Source organism: Schistocerca piceifrons, chromosome 4 (assembly GCF_021461385.2).
Source record: "Schistocerca piceifrons isolate TAMUIC-IGC-003096 chromosome 4, iqSchPice1.1, whole genome shotgun sequence".
Classification (NCBI taxonomy): Eukaryota; Metazoa; Arthropoda; class Insecta; order Orthoptera; family Acrididae; genus Schistocerca; species Schistocerca piceifrons.
Genome location: NC_060141.1, coordinates 420,414,914 through 420,432,557, shown reverse-complemented (window position 1 = coordinate 420,432,557; position 17,644 = coordinate 420,414,914). Strand labels below are relative to the sequence as shown.

The following is a 17,644-nucleotide window of genomic DNA, read 5'->3' as shown; positions in this document are numbered from 1 at the left end:
GAAAATCTCTTGGAAGTTCTGAACTGCATATAGTGAGTCTTTTCAAAATTTAATGACAGTGAATTGGCTATGAACCACTTATTAATGTCAGTAAAAATTTGATTAGCTGCCGTTTCTAAATTTATATTTGATTTACTATTTATTGCAATGTTTTTATCATCTGCAAATAAGACAAACTTGGCATCTGGTAATGTAACAGATGACAGGTTATTAATATACACAAGAAAAAGTAGTGGACCTAGTATGGAACCTTGGGGAACACCACATGTAATTTCTTCCCAGTCAGATGATGTCTGATTGCCTCCTGCTGAAGAGTTACGTGATGACACCCTTAGTTTTCTATTAGTAAGATATGACTGAAACCACTTTGCAGCACTACCAGTGATGCCAAAATATTTTAATTTACTTAAAAGAATGCTTTGATTCACACAGTCAAAAACCTTTGACAGGTCATAGAATATGCCAATTGCCTCTAATTTGTTGTTTAATGAGTTAAGGACATTTTCACTGTAAGTGTAAATAGCCTTCTCAATATCAGAACCCTTAAGAAACCCAAACTGTGACTTTGACAGTATGTTATTTTCACTAAGGTGCTTAAGTAGACACTTGAACATAACCTTTTCAAAGATTTTTGAAAAAGCTGGCAAAAGTGAGATCGGTTGGTAATTTGATGGCATTTCTTTGTCCCCTTTCTTGTGGAGAGGTATAACTTCAGCATATATAAGCCAGTCCGGGCATGTTCTTGTGATAAGTGATTGATTACACAAATACCTTAAGATATTACTAAGCTCACACGAACACACTTTTATTAACTTTGTTGATATGTTATCATAACCACTAGAATGCTTTGATTTCAAGGACTTTATGGTGCATTCTATTTCTGTGGGTGAAGTGAGTGTCAATTCCATTTTACTGAGATTGCTTGTGTGCACTGGTCTCTGATATTTCATTGCATTATTTACTGAACCTGACAACCCCATGCTATCAGTAACAGTGACAAAATACTTGTTTAAATGGTTTGCAACACACATGCATTTGTTACCAGGGTTTCATTTATTTTTAGAGCTATTTGTTCCTCCTCATTTCTGGTCATACCTGTATCTGACTTAACTATATCCCATATTGTTTTTATTTTATTGCTGGATGTGTTTATCTTCTTCTCATAATTCAGGTGTTTAGATTTCTGGATATCCTTCTTCAGTATTTTGCAGTAATTTTTGTAATGAGCTATGATTTTAGTATCAAAGGTTTCCCTACATATCAGATAGAGTTTCCTTTTTGTCTCACATGATATCTTTATCCCTTATGTGATCCTTGGTTTCTGGTTAGACTTCTGCATGATTTGAGTTACCTTCAGGGGAAAACTATTTACAAATAAGGTGCTAACTTTATTAATGAATGTTTTGTATTTTCCATTTGTGTCTTGGATGCTGTAAACATCCCTCCAATTAATTTCCACGAGCAATCTCCTAGATGTCTCAGTTTTTGACTGTTTTATTGGGCTTCTGTACTCAGTTCTGATAGATGTTTTACCCTGACAATTTTCAAAATTTAATGTTATGTGTTGCATGTCATGGTCAGATAGCCCACTTACTACTGTTTCGTATTGTGGCTTAGTTGCCTAGAATTTTCTATAAAGATATTATCAATGATAGTCTTAGAACATTTGTATACCCTAGTTGGGAAATTTACAGTAGAAATTAAATTGAATGACAATGTAGCTGATTTCAGCAACTGTTCACTGACAGTGTTTTTCAGGACATCTATATTAAAATCACCAGCAACCACTAGTTCTTTGTTTTTATTTTATTTTAGATGAGATAATAAATTTTCAAGACCATTTATAACCAGGTTGAAATTTCCTGAAGGAAATACATATGCCTAGAAATGACTTTCAGCTGTATATTTATAGGTTGACTTGTCCAATGTCTTATGCATAAGCTGCTTTGTAGACAGCAGGACCAATAAAAATACAATACAAGGCAATCAAGGTTGTTAATGCGCAGGTGAATTGCCATTTCCAGCAATGTGTTACAAGGATGTGTACTATTGTTATGATTTGAATTGTTGTTAAAAATTCTTATTTTCTTGCTTAACAACTTTTCAGATAATTGTGTATGATGTTGGGCAGGTAAACATTCAGTATTTGCTGAAAGTTAACTTCAAGTACAAATTTTAAATTTCCTGTGCCTGCACCTAACAAAATATAAAATAATTTGTGTATACAAAGGATGAAGAAATGTACTGTTATTATTTATATATATATATATATGTCTTGTTATATTACGTTAGCACTTGTATATAGTTGTTCTGTTTGCTTAGTCCTCCAGTCTCAGATGGTAATTATTGGAACTGCTGGTAATTATTGAGACTGAAGCTGTGTAAAAATAAACACTATCATTTAAGACTGAGTATAATGCCTGAATCTTTGGACTGCTCATTTTATACACGGAGGGTGTTTTCTCACAGCTTAAAATGTGTTTGATTTTTACATGAAGGGACCGAAAAGTCACCTAATTTGCTAAAAATTACTGAATTTTCACATATTGATTTTAATCTGATGAACAGTTTTCTGTTCTTATTAAATTCTTGCACTCTGATTCAAACTATTTGTATGATGATTTTATGCCATCACGTATGTTTAAAAGGTTTGATTCCACAGAAAATATGCTTTGTCTTTAAAAACTTTCATGGAAACTATCACATGGTCTTAATGTAAACACCTTAAAATCAAAGTATTCAACATGATGTATGAGATTTTGGAGTGATAAATTGTAATTAATTATTGGTTTCTGCCATAACAGTTTCTTTTAAATTATGATTTTACAAATGTCACTGTCATAGCCATTAGATCAAAAACAATTTTAATCAAGTAAAATTTTCTGTAGAAGCTTTAATTCCTTTCTTTGATAAATTTGTGTTTTTGAGGTTACATCATAACAGATGTGTGTCAGCAGTTGTTCTGCATTTGAAGAGAACTGATATTTTTGTAGCATTTTTACCTGAGTGTTTTACAATGTAATGGTCACCATCTATGTATTTAGAAGTTGAATAAAGCAACAAAAAAAATGAAGCTAACAAGAACAGAAGAAAAGTTTGCGAATAAAATGTTTTTGTCTCGGTTTGTTCTGATTTAGTGTCAGCAGTTACGGGATTGCTGTTAATTCAAAGGTAGAGTTAACTTGTTAGTAAACCAGAAATTGTTCATCTAAAAATGGCTTTCATTTACACAACTTACCTGTTTACATAACCTTAAGATCATAAATCCAGTAAAGGAGACAACTTGCTGTTCGTTCAAAACCAGTGTGTTAATAACACATTTAGAAAAATAGAAGTCCTTACATTTTTTGTCAACTTACGTCTTTACTCACCCTTGAGATCTCGAAATTTGTCTGGTAAAAATGCTAAAATTTGTCGTGAAATCAGAGCATTATCAGGGAACTTCACTTGGAGAAACTTGTGGCAACCCTGCTAAAGGTGTCTCCAGGCCTTGGATAAATATCACTATTGTTGTGTTTAGGCCAAATGGTGGCATCTTAAATTGATAACATTTTCCCACAAATAGAAAAACTGTGTAAGGTCTTGAATCTTTGTATAAGGGTACCTGTCAGTACACGGCTGTTAAATCCAATTTTGCCTGTTGAAAATGAGACAGTAACTTGTCAATACCATTTCAGTCTGTATAGTTCTTGCATATAACACTAGGTGCAGCCTGCAGATTTCTTCACTTCCCATAATGAATTGTTGTAAGAAATATAACTTTTTAAGAATACCGACATAATCACCGTTTAGTCCTCGTTTATCTCAGAAATCTCCTTTCTATCATAATAATGTGTTCTGTAAATCCTCATTTTGGTCTTTGGGTAGTACACCTGATTTGTGAGCTTCCTCACAAATACTCTTTATTACCTTTGTTTCTGTAATCAGCTGGTCATCTACTGCTATAGCCTTTGGTGTTTCCACGATATGAATGTGGGCTTCTATTCATAATTAAGGTTTAAAGGCAAGTGTATTATATAAAAATAACATTTTATAAGCTGTATTTTGGAATTCCTATGACACTATATTACCCTGCAATCTAAAGATTCTCTGTAATTCGAAATCCAATCCTATCCCAGCAGTATTGAATATTCAAGTAATTTAATGTTTGATTATGAACACAGTCATTTAGGTTTACGGGCAGTCGCATTCCTTCTTTTATCAGCCTTCCTTTATTCCCCTTAATACTCACTGCATATATGCCCAGTCATAGGAAAGATAGGGCACACACATTTCCTTTGAAGAATTGATGTTAATTACAGTGTAAAGATTTTTCCACTTTTGCTTCAAAGATTTTTTTCTGCTGATGGCTGGGCAAGTTATTTCTTGATTTTCTTTATTATGTTCCTCTAGTAACCAATCTTTTATTGATACTGGGTACATTAGGGCCACCAATATCTCTTTAAATGGGCCTACACTGCCATTGCCATATCCTCGAGCCTGGCCTATGCTCCAGAACATCCACTGTTTTCTGAAGGGCTGGATCACTAAAGACTGATGTATGTGTTGTTATTAGTAGCTGCGAATCTCTGATTAGTCAGAAAGGACGATGTAACCATTTTTGACTGATTACCTCTCTGTTCATCTTGATTAGAGTTACTCTGCTTCCTTACTTTGCAAAATTTACTTTCATTCTGGTGCAGAAACCAAGAGGGGTAGCAATTTCCTTCCTGATTTTCTGAAACTTGTGTTATCAGTCTGAGAGTAATCTACCTGTTTCTTATTTAATATATATCCTTCCAAGAAAGTTAATAGATTACTTATCGTTTTCCAGTCTATATACCAAATTTCCTTTCTCACACGAGAAGGCAACCTTCTAAGTGAGACTCTGATCGAGTGATTGTCCTCGAAGGGTTTGTCTAGGTGTTTTGAGCTAGTGAAATGCCAGAAATTCTTTTGTTCTGTGACTTTCATGCACTGTCAGGATCATCTTCTTCCATGAAGGCAGGCACAACTCTGAGGTGAGGGTCCACTGCAAGGATAAAACATTAGGAACAGTAAGTGTGACCAAATGAGAGCTGCTGCCAGCCCACCCCATCCACTGGAAATGCTGTTTCTATTGCCATTCAGTTAACATGCTTGTATAGAGAAACCTTATGCTCAACACGTGTGCCCCACCTTCCACACTACATTAAATAATTTTTTTTAGCAGTTGACGATCGTCATTGGTCAGTCCTAAATGCTATGTGCAACACAAAGTGGTATGTTACACTATGCTGTGGAATGTCGCCTGTATCTGCTATGCAAAGCCGTTGCAGTCTGACCAACTCTGGACACATCTATAGTTCAATCATAGAGTATTACACTAGTCTTACTGTTTCAGATATCGAGGGTACAGTTATTCATAACAACATAGAACATCTTTTGCTTGAGGGAAAGAAAAGGAATAATGAAACCAGAACTTTTATGAAATAGCAGATTTCGTATTAACTGATGTGCTCTTTACAATTTTGCAGATAATTGTCTCAGGGGTTTGTTAATACAGTGGATCTCAAAGAGAAAAACAAATAAGTATATAAGACCCAGTAACAACATTGTTTACAAGTTTTCTTGCTGTCATAGTTGGCTTGAATAGTTACTGCCATAACAAAAACTGCTGAATATTTTTTTCATAAAAAATTTTGCATTTCAGAGTCCAACAGCAGCAGTTATGCAGAATATATGAGAGACAATTATAGGCCTGGTTTCACTTACCAAGATTTTGCTCCTGACTTTAAAGCCGAGTTTTATAACCCTGATGACTGGGCAGAAGTCTTTAAAAATTCTGGAGCTAAGTGAGTACATTTATGTAACCAGTTACTTCATAATAAGAATGTAGCTTGTAAGGTAATAAATTGAGTTTACTAATCATGTGTACCACACAATTAAAAATAGCCCTCTGATTGGTATGATGAAAGAAATAAAGTAACAAGTACAAGAATTAAGATTTGAGGCATGTCATTATCCACATGGGAAACTATGTCCCTTACTAGAGTACATGTCTCAGTGAGCTTTCTCTCCATGCATTTGGTGAGTTCCCTGCAAGAACATTTATTCATTCATTTCACTGCACTTTTTGTAACCAGTGTACACTCATTTGGCACATATCAGCAACTGGTTCATCTGTCCAGGGGCTTTGACATGGCACCCTACAGACTTCAGATACTGATATGTGTCAACACCTAAATAATTTTTTTTTTTTTTTTTTTTTTTTTAGTCATTGCCAAGGATGAATTACCTGTGCTGCACATCCTCTGCTGTCATTCTGTACTCATTATTCACAAGCATGGGGCAGCTGAGTTCACAGACAACCTTAAGGGTGGATATCATGTGGTTGGCTGGGGGCTTGGTGAGACACATTTATAGGTTTGTGGAATACAAATGAAACTCATAATGTGTGTGGCCCAACACCTCTCGCAGCTTCCTCCATATGCACCCCAGCGTCATAGAAAATAATAATGAAAAAAGTTTGATGTCATGTCATAGCAGAAAACTGCTATCTTTGTATAACTTTCAGTACACCAATGTCACTTTAAAGCAGCCTTCATTGAACTGAACTGTAGATTTTGTCCCAAAACTCATGTGATGTTTCAAATTTATGATATTTAAACTCATTACATTACGAGTGACCGTCATACATCCTGAGGAAGATGTGAGTAGACTGTCCGTGAACCAGAAATGACACGTTCATCCTGACCATAATCAATTTAACTGCATAGGTAATTATCCAGCCAGAAGTTGGGAATTCCCAAGTTTGGAGTTTGTTGGGTGACGGGGGACAAACACTATAGGTTTTCAAGACACTGCAGCCTTTCAGCTTTAATATATCTTTTTCATTGGCTCTCACAGAAACAGCTGTGAAGAGCAATTCTTGAATGCACACAGGACCACAAATACTGGATCTGACAGCAACGTATACAGATGCATAAAAAAGAACACTGTATATGGGAAAAAAGAAACATAGTAGGTTCTAGGCCAATTCAAACTGGCTAAATGTCCATTGACCTAGTTGCTTATAATTTTTTGAAAAAAGATATGTTATGCATAATATACCTGCAGTGTAACTTTAACAATATAAGGAAAAGAATAGATTGTTACTCACTGCTAAAGATGACAATTGAGTTGCAAGCAGGCAAAACATAAAGACATTACACATTTAGCTTTCAGCCAAAGTCTTCTTCAGAAAAGGAAAGACACAAACATTCATTCACACAAGCCAGCTCCCCCCCCCCCCCCCCCCCCCCCACACACACACACACACACACACACACACAACTGCCATCTGTGGCAGCTCAGACCAGAATGCAATTGACATATGGAACCAAAACAGCAATATACAGAGGGCAGGCAAGGGAAAGGGCTAGTAGGGTATGGGTTCGGGGAGGGAAGATTGCTGTCTGGCAGAGTGTGTAGGGAGTAATGGAGACGTGTCAAGACTGCCACCAGGTGCAGCATCAGGAGGCTGTGGAGCAGGGGGTCAGTAAGGGGGGAGGGGTGGAAAAAGAAAGGAGCAGGGAAGAGGAAAGACAGATGGGAGAATTGGCAGAGGCTGGCACACAGTGATGATGGTGAATGTGAATGGGGAGGAGTGGATAGGACTGAGGGGGTGGAAACTGTTGAGTGGAGGGCGTGGCAACAGTAGGTTACCGTAGGTTGATGCTGGTATGATTTTTGGAGTGAATGATGTGTTGTAAGGATAATTCCCAACTGTGCATTTCAGAAAAGCTGGTAGTGGATGGGAGGATCCAGATGGCCCATGTTGTGAAGTAGTGATTGAAATCAAGCATGTTATGTTCAGCTGCATGTTGGGCCACTAGGTGGTTTACTTTGCTCTTGGCCGCAGTTTTGGGGTAGCCTTTCATCGAAGTGGACAGCTGGTTGGTAGTCATACCAATGTGAAAATCTGTGCAATGATTGCAGCAGAGCTGGTATATGTCATAGCTGCTGGCCCAGCCTGTGATGGGTTAGGGTAAGCCTGTGACAGGACTGGAAAAGGAAGTGCTTTGTGGGTGGATTGGGCAGGTCTTGCACCTGTGTCTTCCACATGGGTATGATCCCTGTGGCAAGTGTTATTATTGGGATGGCATAGGGTGGACTAGGGTCATGTGGAGGTTGGGGGGGGGGGGGGGGGCAGGAGGCATAACACTACTTTAGGAGGGTGGGAAGGATCTTTGGTAAGGTGTCCCACATGTCAGGGCATGATGACAGGTAATCAGTGCTCTGATGAAGGATGTGGTTCAGTTCTTCCAGTCCAGAGTGGTATTGGGTGACAGGGGGGCATTACTTTTGTAGCTGGTTCTTGGGGTGGTGGGAGGATTGGGGATGTTTGAGGGAAACAACACAGGAGAGCTTTATTTAATTTTTTAATGACCATAATTCTCATGCTACCAATGGGGGTGTGCGGCAAGGGACCAAAATGGTGCAACAATTCTTTCACTAACAGTTGAGCAAAACCTCATACAGTTAAACAACATTTAGCCCACATAGTACCTTCACCTTATAAAGGCTTCGTGCTGTACGTCCCATCTCTCTGCTCTCTTGAATTATGTTGTATTTGAAGAATATAATTCAGTAGTTAGGCTTGTACTATATATCTACAATTGCCAGAATCGATAGACAAATGGTATGCGTTAATGAAACAGGCGTCTTCTTTTACGTCTTGCTGCTCACGCATTCCATTGCATTGTTCCAAGTCCCACTGTAGACATGAGGACACACATGATTCTGTGTTGAATATGTAGTTTACAACTGGATCCAATTGGCTTTGGGTAGTATAATGTGTTAATGTTGAAACAAGCTTGCATATGCCCCCATCAGGTCATGAGTATTATTATGAGTATTATTCTGATTGTTGTTCCCAATGTGCTTTGACGAGTTAACAATAATTTGTGAGATCTGCCATGGTACTGGGTAAGATTGCTCCTTTCTTGCATTGATTCATAACATTGATTCCCAACATTCCCAAAGGCATGCATATGCCATCGCTTGCACTGCAGTAGAATGCACACTGTCATAACTGCATTGCGAAGAACTATTGTGGACATCATGTGTGTGGTGTTACAGGTGGAATTTATCTGATGGTTGTGATTGTCAGAGGGGATAATTACTTTTGGTTCTTGCAACTGTTTAATGTATGAAGAAGAATCCACCAAATATAGACCCTCTTGTGATGATATTTATTTTATGAATACCACTTAACAATGGAGCAGAGTTGGTTCATGGGTGCAGATGTCACATGGAACACCCTGCTCTGAACAGCTGGTGTTGAGGGTTGCATTTAGTAACCATACCCCTTCTGATCATTAAAATGGGTCATTGCTTTCCAGTTTTGGACTGTACAGTGATCAGATAATTCTCTAGCAAAAGGGGATCTTTTCCTGAGTGGAACTTTTTAAAAGTGTGATGAAAAAATTGGCTTGCTGTGAAAGATTCCTTCAGATATGGATTGCATCTGAAATATTTATGGTATTGTAAATGAAAACCACATCAAATGCTTAATTTCATAACTCTGTAGCACGTAATATTTTCAATATTATATGTCAAAACCAAAAGGTAGAGGGAGTATATAAATTATGAGAATTTACAAATTATGAGACATGCAAAGAATATATACGTATGTAGGTTTCTGTGGCAGATGTCAATCTCAGTAATTTCCCTCTGGGTATCTGTTGCATCATCTTATAAAATACATAAAAGTACCAGAATACTGAAACAACCAACATTTCAGATGCATTGCAGTGACTTTCCTCGTGGTGTATACTGTGTGACAGTTCTGCCTGCTTTATCTCTTCGTTGATCGTTACCCTCAGTGTCGACGTACTGACTGAAAATATAGAGGGTGGAACTGCAACTACTGTCTACTGTAAATGTGGTAGCTGACAGATGCACAGTTGCGTTTCACAGTGTTTTACTGTCACTATTCACAACCCCCCATAAACACATTTATATGGCCAGAGCACTATTGTTTGACTTTTGATAAGCCTTATTAATAGGTTGCAGGTGAACATCCACATACTGCTACAATAATTTCCTTTTGAACATCTGTGAGCAGTAAAACCTAACAACAAAGCTCACAGTTCTTGAAGAATAATCAGGTACATATGGAGCAGACACTGTCATTGGTTTAACACATGGCCTATTGGTGTAACACATATTTGACTGTTAAGTCGATGCGTTGTTGTCATTCTAACCAACACAAGTTCCTAGTCTGAAACTCGGCCGTGGACTGACTGTCTTGTGACCAAAAATTGGGCCCTTATATATCCTCACAATAATAGATGCTGAAACTACACATTTTTTGAAGTTTAATTTATAGAAATTACAATTAAAACTTAACTCATTAAATTAACTGAATACATCAAAAAGTTCCATCTTTTTAACAATTTCTTCCACTACAAGAGTTAGGCCAAATTATTTGTTTAAATCATGAAATTAATAAGTATCGTTATACAAACAATACTTTTGACAAAACTTTGGAATTAATAAAGGGCTGGTTTTGCTAACATGTTTTCGAATAGATCCAAATAGACCCTTTAAAATTACTATTAGTTGTTCCCCCAAATGTTTATAATTAGTACAGAATTTAAATTTGTTTATACATCAACAGTAGAATTTAAGTTACAAAACAATTGAAATAAATTATAAAATCAATTAGATACATAAAGCTAAGCACAAAATTAGATATGTTGTTATATTCTTTAAAACTGAGGGCCAACCTTTCTCTTTCATGTGAATGCAGATTATATTCACATATGTTAACGGTTATTAGTTGAGAATTGAAAAAATGAATTTAAGGAGGCAGATGGCAAAACAAGAGGGTAAGTAAAACTATCTCAGGTTGCTTTGTCACAACTGGTGTAGCTAGGAAGAGGAGGAGGTTGTAGAGGAGATAGATGTTTCAATGTATTGCATTCCTAATGGTGTCGTGAGACCACAGACTTCAATTTCCTGAGATTTTATTGGCTCTAAAATTCTGTTCTAAATTGGTGACAAGTTTGTGGGAACTGCAGTTTCATGCAGAAAAATGACATTAGTTCCGCTTGTGCTGTTTGTTTAACCTGCTGCAGCAGTGTCCAGTTAGTTTGCATCCCAGCTAGTGCACATGGCTTGTCTTAATAAGGTTACTGACAACCAAAATTTTGAGAGCCTTTAACTGTTCTCTCTAGGGTGCTTCAGAATTTCAGCTGCCTCTCTAATTTTATGTATGCACACCCATGGCTATCTCACAGGTTTACTTGCTTACTGGAACTTTATAGGCTGCCTGCAATTGCAGTGGTACTCTACTAGTGCTGGACTGTTGTGCTGCACCGAGAGAGGTGGCGCAGTGACTAGTACACTGGACTCACATTCGAGAGGTCAATGGTTCAAACCCGTGTCCAGCCATCCTGATTTGTGGTGCTACCCTATTCTACATCCTACAGCTACTTCACAGTATTGTGGTTCTTCTTATTATTTTGCTGTCATATCCATCAACTTTGGAAGGTGTTGTGTGGGTCAGCCTACCGCATTAGTAATACAAACCACATAAAATGAAAACTGAGAGAGGCATGTAACACATTCCAAGCTAACAGAAACAAACAGCATACTAATAAGAAAATTGCAAAGTACTACAGGAAATGCTGCAAATCAACAGCCGGTGGGGCACTTACCAAACATCAAGGGCTTTGCCGAGAAGGCACCAAACCAATTAATGTCTCATGGAATAAGATCCTGGGTAGTTCATCACTTGCGTCAAAGTATTTATTGCTAATTAAATTTGTCATAAATAACCCATCGCAGTTTGAGAACAGTGATCTTCACAGCTGCAGAACTAGCAGAAAAAAGACAATCATTACTGATTATCAAGTTTCAGTGGCTTGTAAAGGTATACAACATGCAGCCACAAAAGTCTTTAATTGTATTCCCGATAACATAAAAGTCTGACAGGTAGAAAACAGATTTTTCATTTTATCTCTAATTTTTTCTTTTGCCTCCTACTCTGTAGTGAGTTTTTAATTAAAAAGAAGTAGCTTGTGCAATGTAGAAGACATATATGTTTACTTTGTTTGCAAATGTAAGTATGGTTCACTAATAACATGAGTAGTTTCAAGCAAAAATGCACTCATTTTTATTAAATTGGGTCATTGTATAAATTTTTATAACTCCCAGGATGGAGCAATTAATCCAAACAAATTGTTCACATGTATCTAGTGAACTGACTCTTTCCACATCATTTCAATCGTTACTGTACAAATTATCTATGAAACATTGAGCTAATGAGGTAATTATTGATAGCAGGCCTTTTTATTCCTATAACACACATCCGCCAGATTCCATACCTTTTGTTCACAAGTTTGTCAGAAAAGTCTATATTTCAATACTTGAATTATATATGTTGCCTATTTATTTGGTCTCTCCATGGGCTGTATTCTACTGTGACTTTTATTATCAGTTGATACTTATATTAAAATTTGTTTTCTTAATTAACTAAGTGGGATAGTTATTTCTTTTACTGTTAAACAATAACTTGTGTTTTTCAAAAGAGGAACTGAACTTTGTATCTGTCTGGATGTAGAAAATTGAATTGTAATTTGGGAAATCAGTTAATAAGAAATTATTCATTTTTCATTTTCAGGTATGTTGTTCTTACAAGCAAGCATCATGAGGGATATACACTCTGGCCCTCAAAATATTCATTCAGCTGGAATGCTATGGATGTGGGGCCGCATAGAGATCTTCTTGGTATGATTTAGTGTGTTCTTCAATTATTATGTTTTTAGATATAAAGTGACACACTGTGATTCTCCAAAGGTAATGTATTGTAGACCTGCACCTAGATACTCATCATTGTACTGTGTTTCCTTAAATGTTGTTGCAGGAATATTTATATCTCTTTATTTAAAGAGTATTATGCTGGTGTAATGACAGCCTTTGGTTATACCTTTGAAAGTCAACATGACAGTTTGTAAATGAGTTAAGTGATTCCAAGAACTTAAAGTTCATTTCATATGATAAAAATTTGCCAACGGTATGAAGATATTTGAATCCCAGGGAAGTTTCTCCAAGCTACCCATGAAACAATTCAGACCAGAAAGAACCATCTTGGTGCCCATCTCCTTACCACTGATATATTTGTAGACTTGTCTTTCAATTATGAAATAAGTGTTGGTATGTGTCCTGAATCCCAGTACAAGATGATACTTTGTGTATTTTAATGTGAAAGTAATACAAAAACTAAAGAATAATTTTCCAGTGAGAAGCTTCATACGTGATACCAATATCACACAAATCATAAGACAGTAGAGTATGACATGTTTATCTTTTAAAAATTCTCCCAGAAATATTCAGATAAAAAATGGACTTGTCAGATAGAAATGGAATTAAAAATGAAATTGTCTATGCTGTGTCAAACAATAAAGAAATCATTCTGGATATGACGGTCCTAAACCACTTTCAAATTGCGAGTGATCATAGATGTTAAGGTACAGAGTAGAAATGGATACAAAGCTAGATAGAAAGAAAGAGCCTTTTCAGACAGGAAACCAGGATTGTAGATTTTAAGAGTATATTTAAGAACAAGATGGGATGCCAGATTAAATTATGCAAGTGTTTTAGTATCGTAGTAAATGATGCTTATGCACACTTAGAGAAAAGGAACAATTATTTAACAAAGGTGCTTATGCAAACATGAAGAAAGCAAAAGAGAAGAACATCTCAAACACAAAAAACATCCTTTTACAAAAATGGAAGAGGCTGAAGCAAATGGTAATAGGAGGTTGCCAGAATATTCTAAATTAAAACAAAACTAAACATATCTTTATTTTCCCCATCCTCATAACAGGCTGGTTCCTGTCATCCTGATGTCTGAGTGACATGCCCAGTCTCTTCTTCCCTAACCAATCTCTGTCTTATCCATGAGGAAGGACCTAATAGTTCTAAAGTCCTTTATGTGTAAATGAGATGTTCAGCTCAGAAAAATGATGGAGATAGTACATTATCCATCTTGGACATTGGGCATAAAATTTTCATTATTATGTACAATGTGTATGATTGTATACTGTAGAATGACAAAGGTGTTTATTCATATGGTACAGAAAGTTCTGGCAGAATGTAAATAATTTAGGAGTGAAAGTAATAGCTTACCAAATAAGTAGAAGCTTCAAGTCATCAACAGGCGAAAAAGAAGGAACAAAAACCTCGTTAGTGTTCAGATAAATCCTTTGCCAATAGGATTGCAGAAACGAAAGATGTGTTACAAGAATAACTCCTATCTACGTAGTAGAGGAAAGTTGGTGTTGGAGCAAGAGTCCAGATAGCAAATTTTGTGAAGAAGCCATTGAAATTGAGCGTATGGTGTTCAGCAATGTGTTCCACTACTGGTTGGTCAACTTGACATTGATCACAGTTCGGTGGTCACCATTCATTTGAGTGGACAGTTGTTTGCTAGCCACGCTCGTCTACAGTGCTGTGCAGAAATTGCTCTAGTCAGGGAGGTGCTCGTATGCAGGTGCTTCTTAGGAATGGTGAGAGGATTAGGGGTAAATGAGGCTATAGCATGAGAAATCTGTTCGTGCACCAGATTCGCGGTGGTAGTGCCTATCAGTGAAGGACTTTGTCAGACCATCAGGCATACTGTGCAAAGACATTCTCATCATTGCAGATATGCTGATATTCTGTCCACAAGTAGCCAGGCTATATGGAAGTGATTTTTTGATGTAGAAGGGATGACAGCTGTCAAAATGCAGGTGCTGTTGATGGTTAGTGAGCTTGGTAGGCACAGAAGTATGGATGGAGCCATCGCAGAGGTAGAGGTCAGTGTTCAGGAGGTGGCATGTCGGGCTGAGGAAGGGCAGATGATGTGAATGGGAGGTAAGGTGTTGAGGCCGTTGTCATGATCTCTCTCCACTATGCTGAAAAAGTTATCTCCATAAGGACACCATTATGGTGTAGCTAATGGCTGTATAGTACTTTGTAGAGCTGGCCATGATGTCTCCTTTGTTGATGCTGCTGAGTCTGCATTGTCCATGTGGCGTCTTGTTGTCTAGGCGATGATTCCTTTGCTGCTCTGGGTCCAAGAAAAAGGTGCATGTTTTTAATTATCACTGGACTAACGAAATCATGACACAGTATTCCACGGTTTATTTGTAACAAAAACACATATTTATTGCCCAAACTTGAAAACAACTACACTCAACCACGGCCAAAACTCAAGTGGCCGAAAACCCATTGTAGACCAAAGATCACAGTCATAAGCTGCAAAGAAAATACAATTTCAATATTGATTATTGATCGCAACACCTAACCTAGAATTATATTAAGCAAATGCTTTTTAATACAACTTTAGTGTATAATATAACAAAATGAGGTCTATATGTCAGTTCCCCAATGAACCATGGACCTTGCCGTTGGTGGGGAGGCTTGCGTGCCTCAGCGATACAGATAGCCGTACCGTAGGTGCAACCACAACGGAGGGGTACCTGTTGAGAGGCCAGACAAACGTGTGGTTCCTGAAGAGGGGCAGCAGCCTTTTCAGTAGTTGCAGGGGCAACAGTCTGGATGATTGAGTGATCTGGCCTTGTAACACTAACCAAAACAGCCTTGCTGTGCTGGTACTGCGAATGGTTGAAAGCAAGGGGAAACTACAGCCGTAATTTTTCCCAGGGGACTTGCAGCTTTACTATATGGTCAATGATGATGGCGTCCTCTTGGGTAAAATATTCCGGAGGTAAAATAGTCCCCCATTCGGATTTCCGGGTGGGGACTACTCAAGAGGACGTCGTTATCAGGAGAAAGAAAACTGGTGTTCTACGGATCGGAGTGTGGAATGTCAGATCCCTTAATCGGGTAGGTAGGTCAGAAAATTTATAAAGGGAAATGGATAGGCTAAAGTTAGATATAGTGGGAATTAGTGAAGTTCGGTGGCAGGAGGAACAAGACTTTTGGTCAGGCGAATACAGGGTTATAAATACAAAGTCAAATAGGGGTAATGCAGGAGTAGGTTTAATAATTAATAAAAAAAATAGGATGCGGGTAAGCTACTACAAACAGCATAGTGAATGCATTATTGTGGCCAAGATAGACACAAAGCCCACACCTGCTACGGTAGTACAAGTTTATATGCCAACTAGCTCTGCAGATGACGAAGAAATTGAAGAAATGTATGAGGAAATAAAAGAAATTATTCAGATAGTGAAGGGAGACGAAAATTTAATAGTCATGGGTGACTGGAATTCGGTAGTAGGAAAAGGGAGAGAAGGAAACGTAGTAGGTGAATATGGATTGGGGCTAAGAAATGAAAGAGGAAGCTGCCTGGTAAAATTTTGCACAGAGCACAACTTAATCATAGCTAACACTTGGTTCAAGAATCATAAAAGAAAGTTGTATACATGGAAGAAGCCTGGAGATACTGACAGATTTCAGATAGATTATATAATGGTAAGACAGAGATTTAGGAACCAGGTTTTAAATTGTAAGACATTTCCAGGGGCAGATGTGGATTCTGACCACAATCTATTGGTTATGAACTGCAGATTGAAACTGAAGAAACTGCAAAAAGGTGGGAATTTAAGGAGATGGGACCTGGATAAACTGAAAGTACCAGAGGTTGTAGAGAGTTTCAGGGAGAGCATAAGGGAACAATTGACAGGAATGGGGGAAAGAAATACAGTAGAAGAAGAATGGGTAGCTTTGAGGGATGAAGTAGTGAAGGCAGCAGAGGATCAAGTAGGTAAAAAGATGAGGGCTAGTAGAAATCCTTGTGTAACAGAAGAAATATTGAATTTAGTTGATGAAAGGAGAAAATACAAAAATGCAGTAAATGAAGGAGGCAAAAAGGAATACAAACGTCTCAAAAATGAGATCGACAGGAAGTGCAAAATGGCAAAGCAGGGATGGCTAGAGGATAAATGTAAGGATGTAGAGGCTTATCTCACTAGGGGTAAGATAGATACTGCCTACAGGAAAACTAAAGAGACCTTTGGAGAAAAGAGAACCACTTGTATGAACATTAAGAGCTCAGATGGAAACCCAGTTCTAAGCAAAGAAGGGAAAGCAGAAAGGTGGAAGGAGTATATAGAGGGTCTATACAAGGGCGATGTACTTGAGGACAATATTATGGAAATGGAAGAGGATGTAGATGAAGATGAAATGGGAGATATGATACTATGTGAAGAGTTTGACAGAGCACTGAAAGACCTGAGTCGAAACAAGGCCCTGGGAGTAGACAACATTCCATTAGAACTACTGACGGCCTTGGGAGAGCCAGTCCTGACAAAACTCTACCATCTGGTGAGCAAGATGTATGAGACATGCGAAATACCCTCATACTTCAAGAGGAATATAATAATTCCAATCCCAAAGAAAGCAGGTGTTGACAGATGTGAAAATTACCGAACTATCAGTTTGATAAGTCACGGCTGCAAAATACTAACGCGAATTCTTTACAGACAAATGGAGAAACTAGTGGAAGCCGACCTCCGGGAAGATCAGTTTGGATTCCGTAGAAATATTGGAACACGTGAGGCAATACTGACCCTACGACTTACCTTAGAGGCAAGATTAAGGAAAGGCAAACCTACGTTTCTAGCATTTGTAGACTTAGAGAGAGCTTTTGACAATGTTTTGAAGGTGGCAGGGGTAAAATATAGGG

General features: G+C 37.6%; 1 protein-coding gene across 3 annotated transcripts in view; it reads left to right on the top strand.

Moving 5' to 3' along the window:
* Positions 1-17,644, top strand: part of LOC124794978 (alpha-L-fucosidase-like) — a 123,887-nt gene that overhangs the window by 25,643 nt on the left and 80,600 nt on the right. For all 3 annotated transcript variants that reach the window (XM_047258714.1, XM_047258712.1, XM_047258713.1), the window contains exons 2-3: positions 5,672-5,813; positions 12,632-12,738. In XM_047258714.1, the coding sequence (XP_047114670.1) occupies positions 5,672-5,813; positions 12,632-12,738 (249 nt within the window). The remainder of the gene's footprint in view (positions 1-5,671; positions 5,814-12,631; positions 12,739-17,644) is intronic.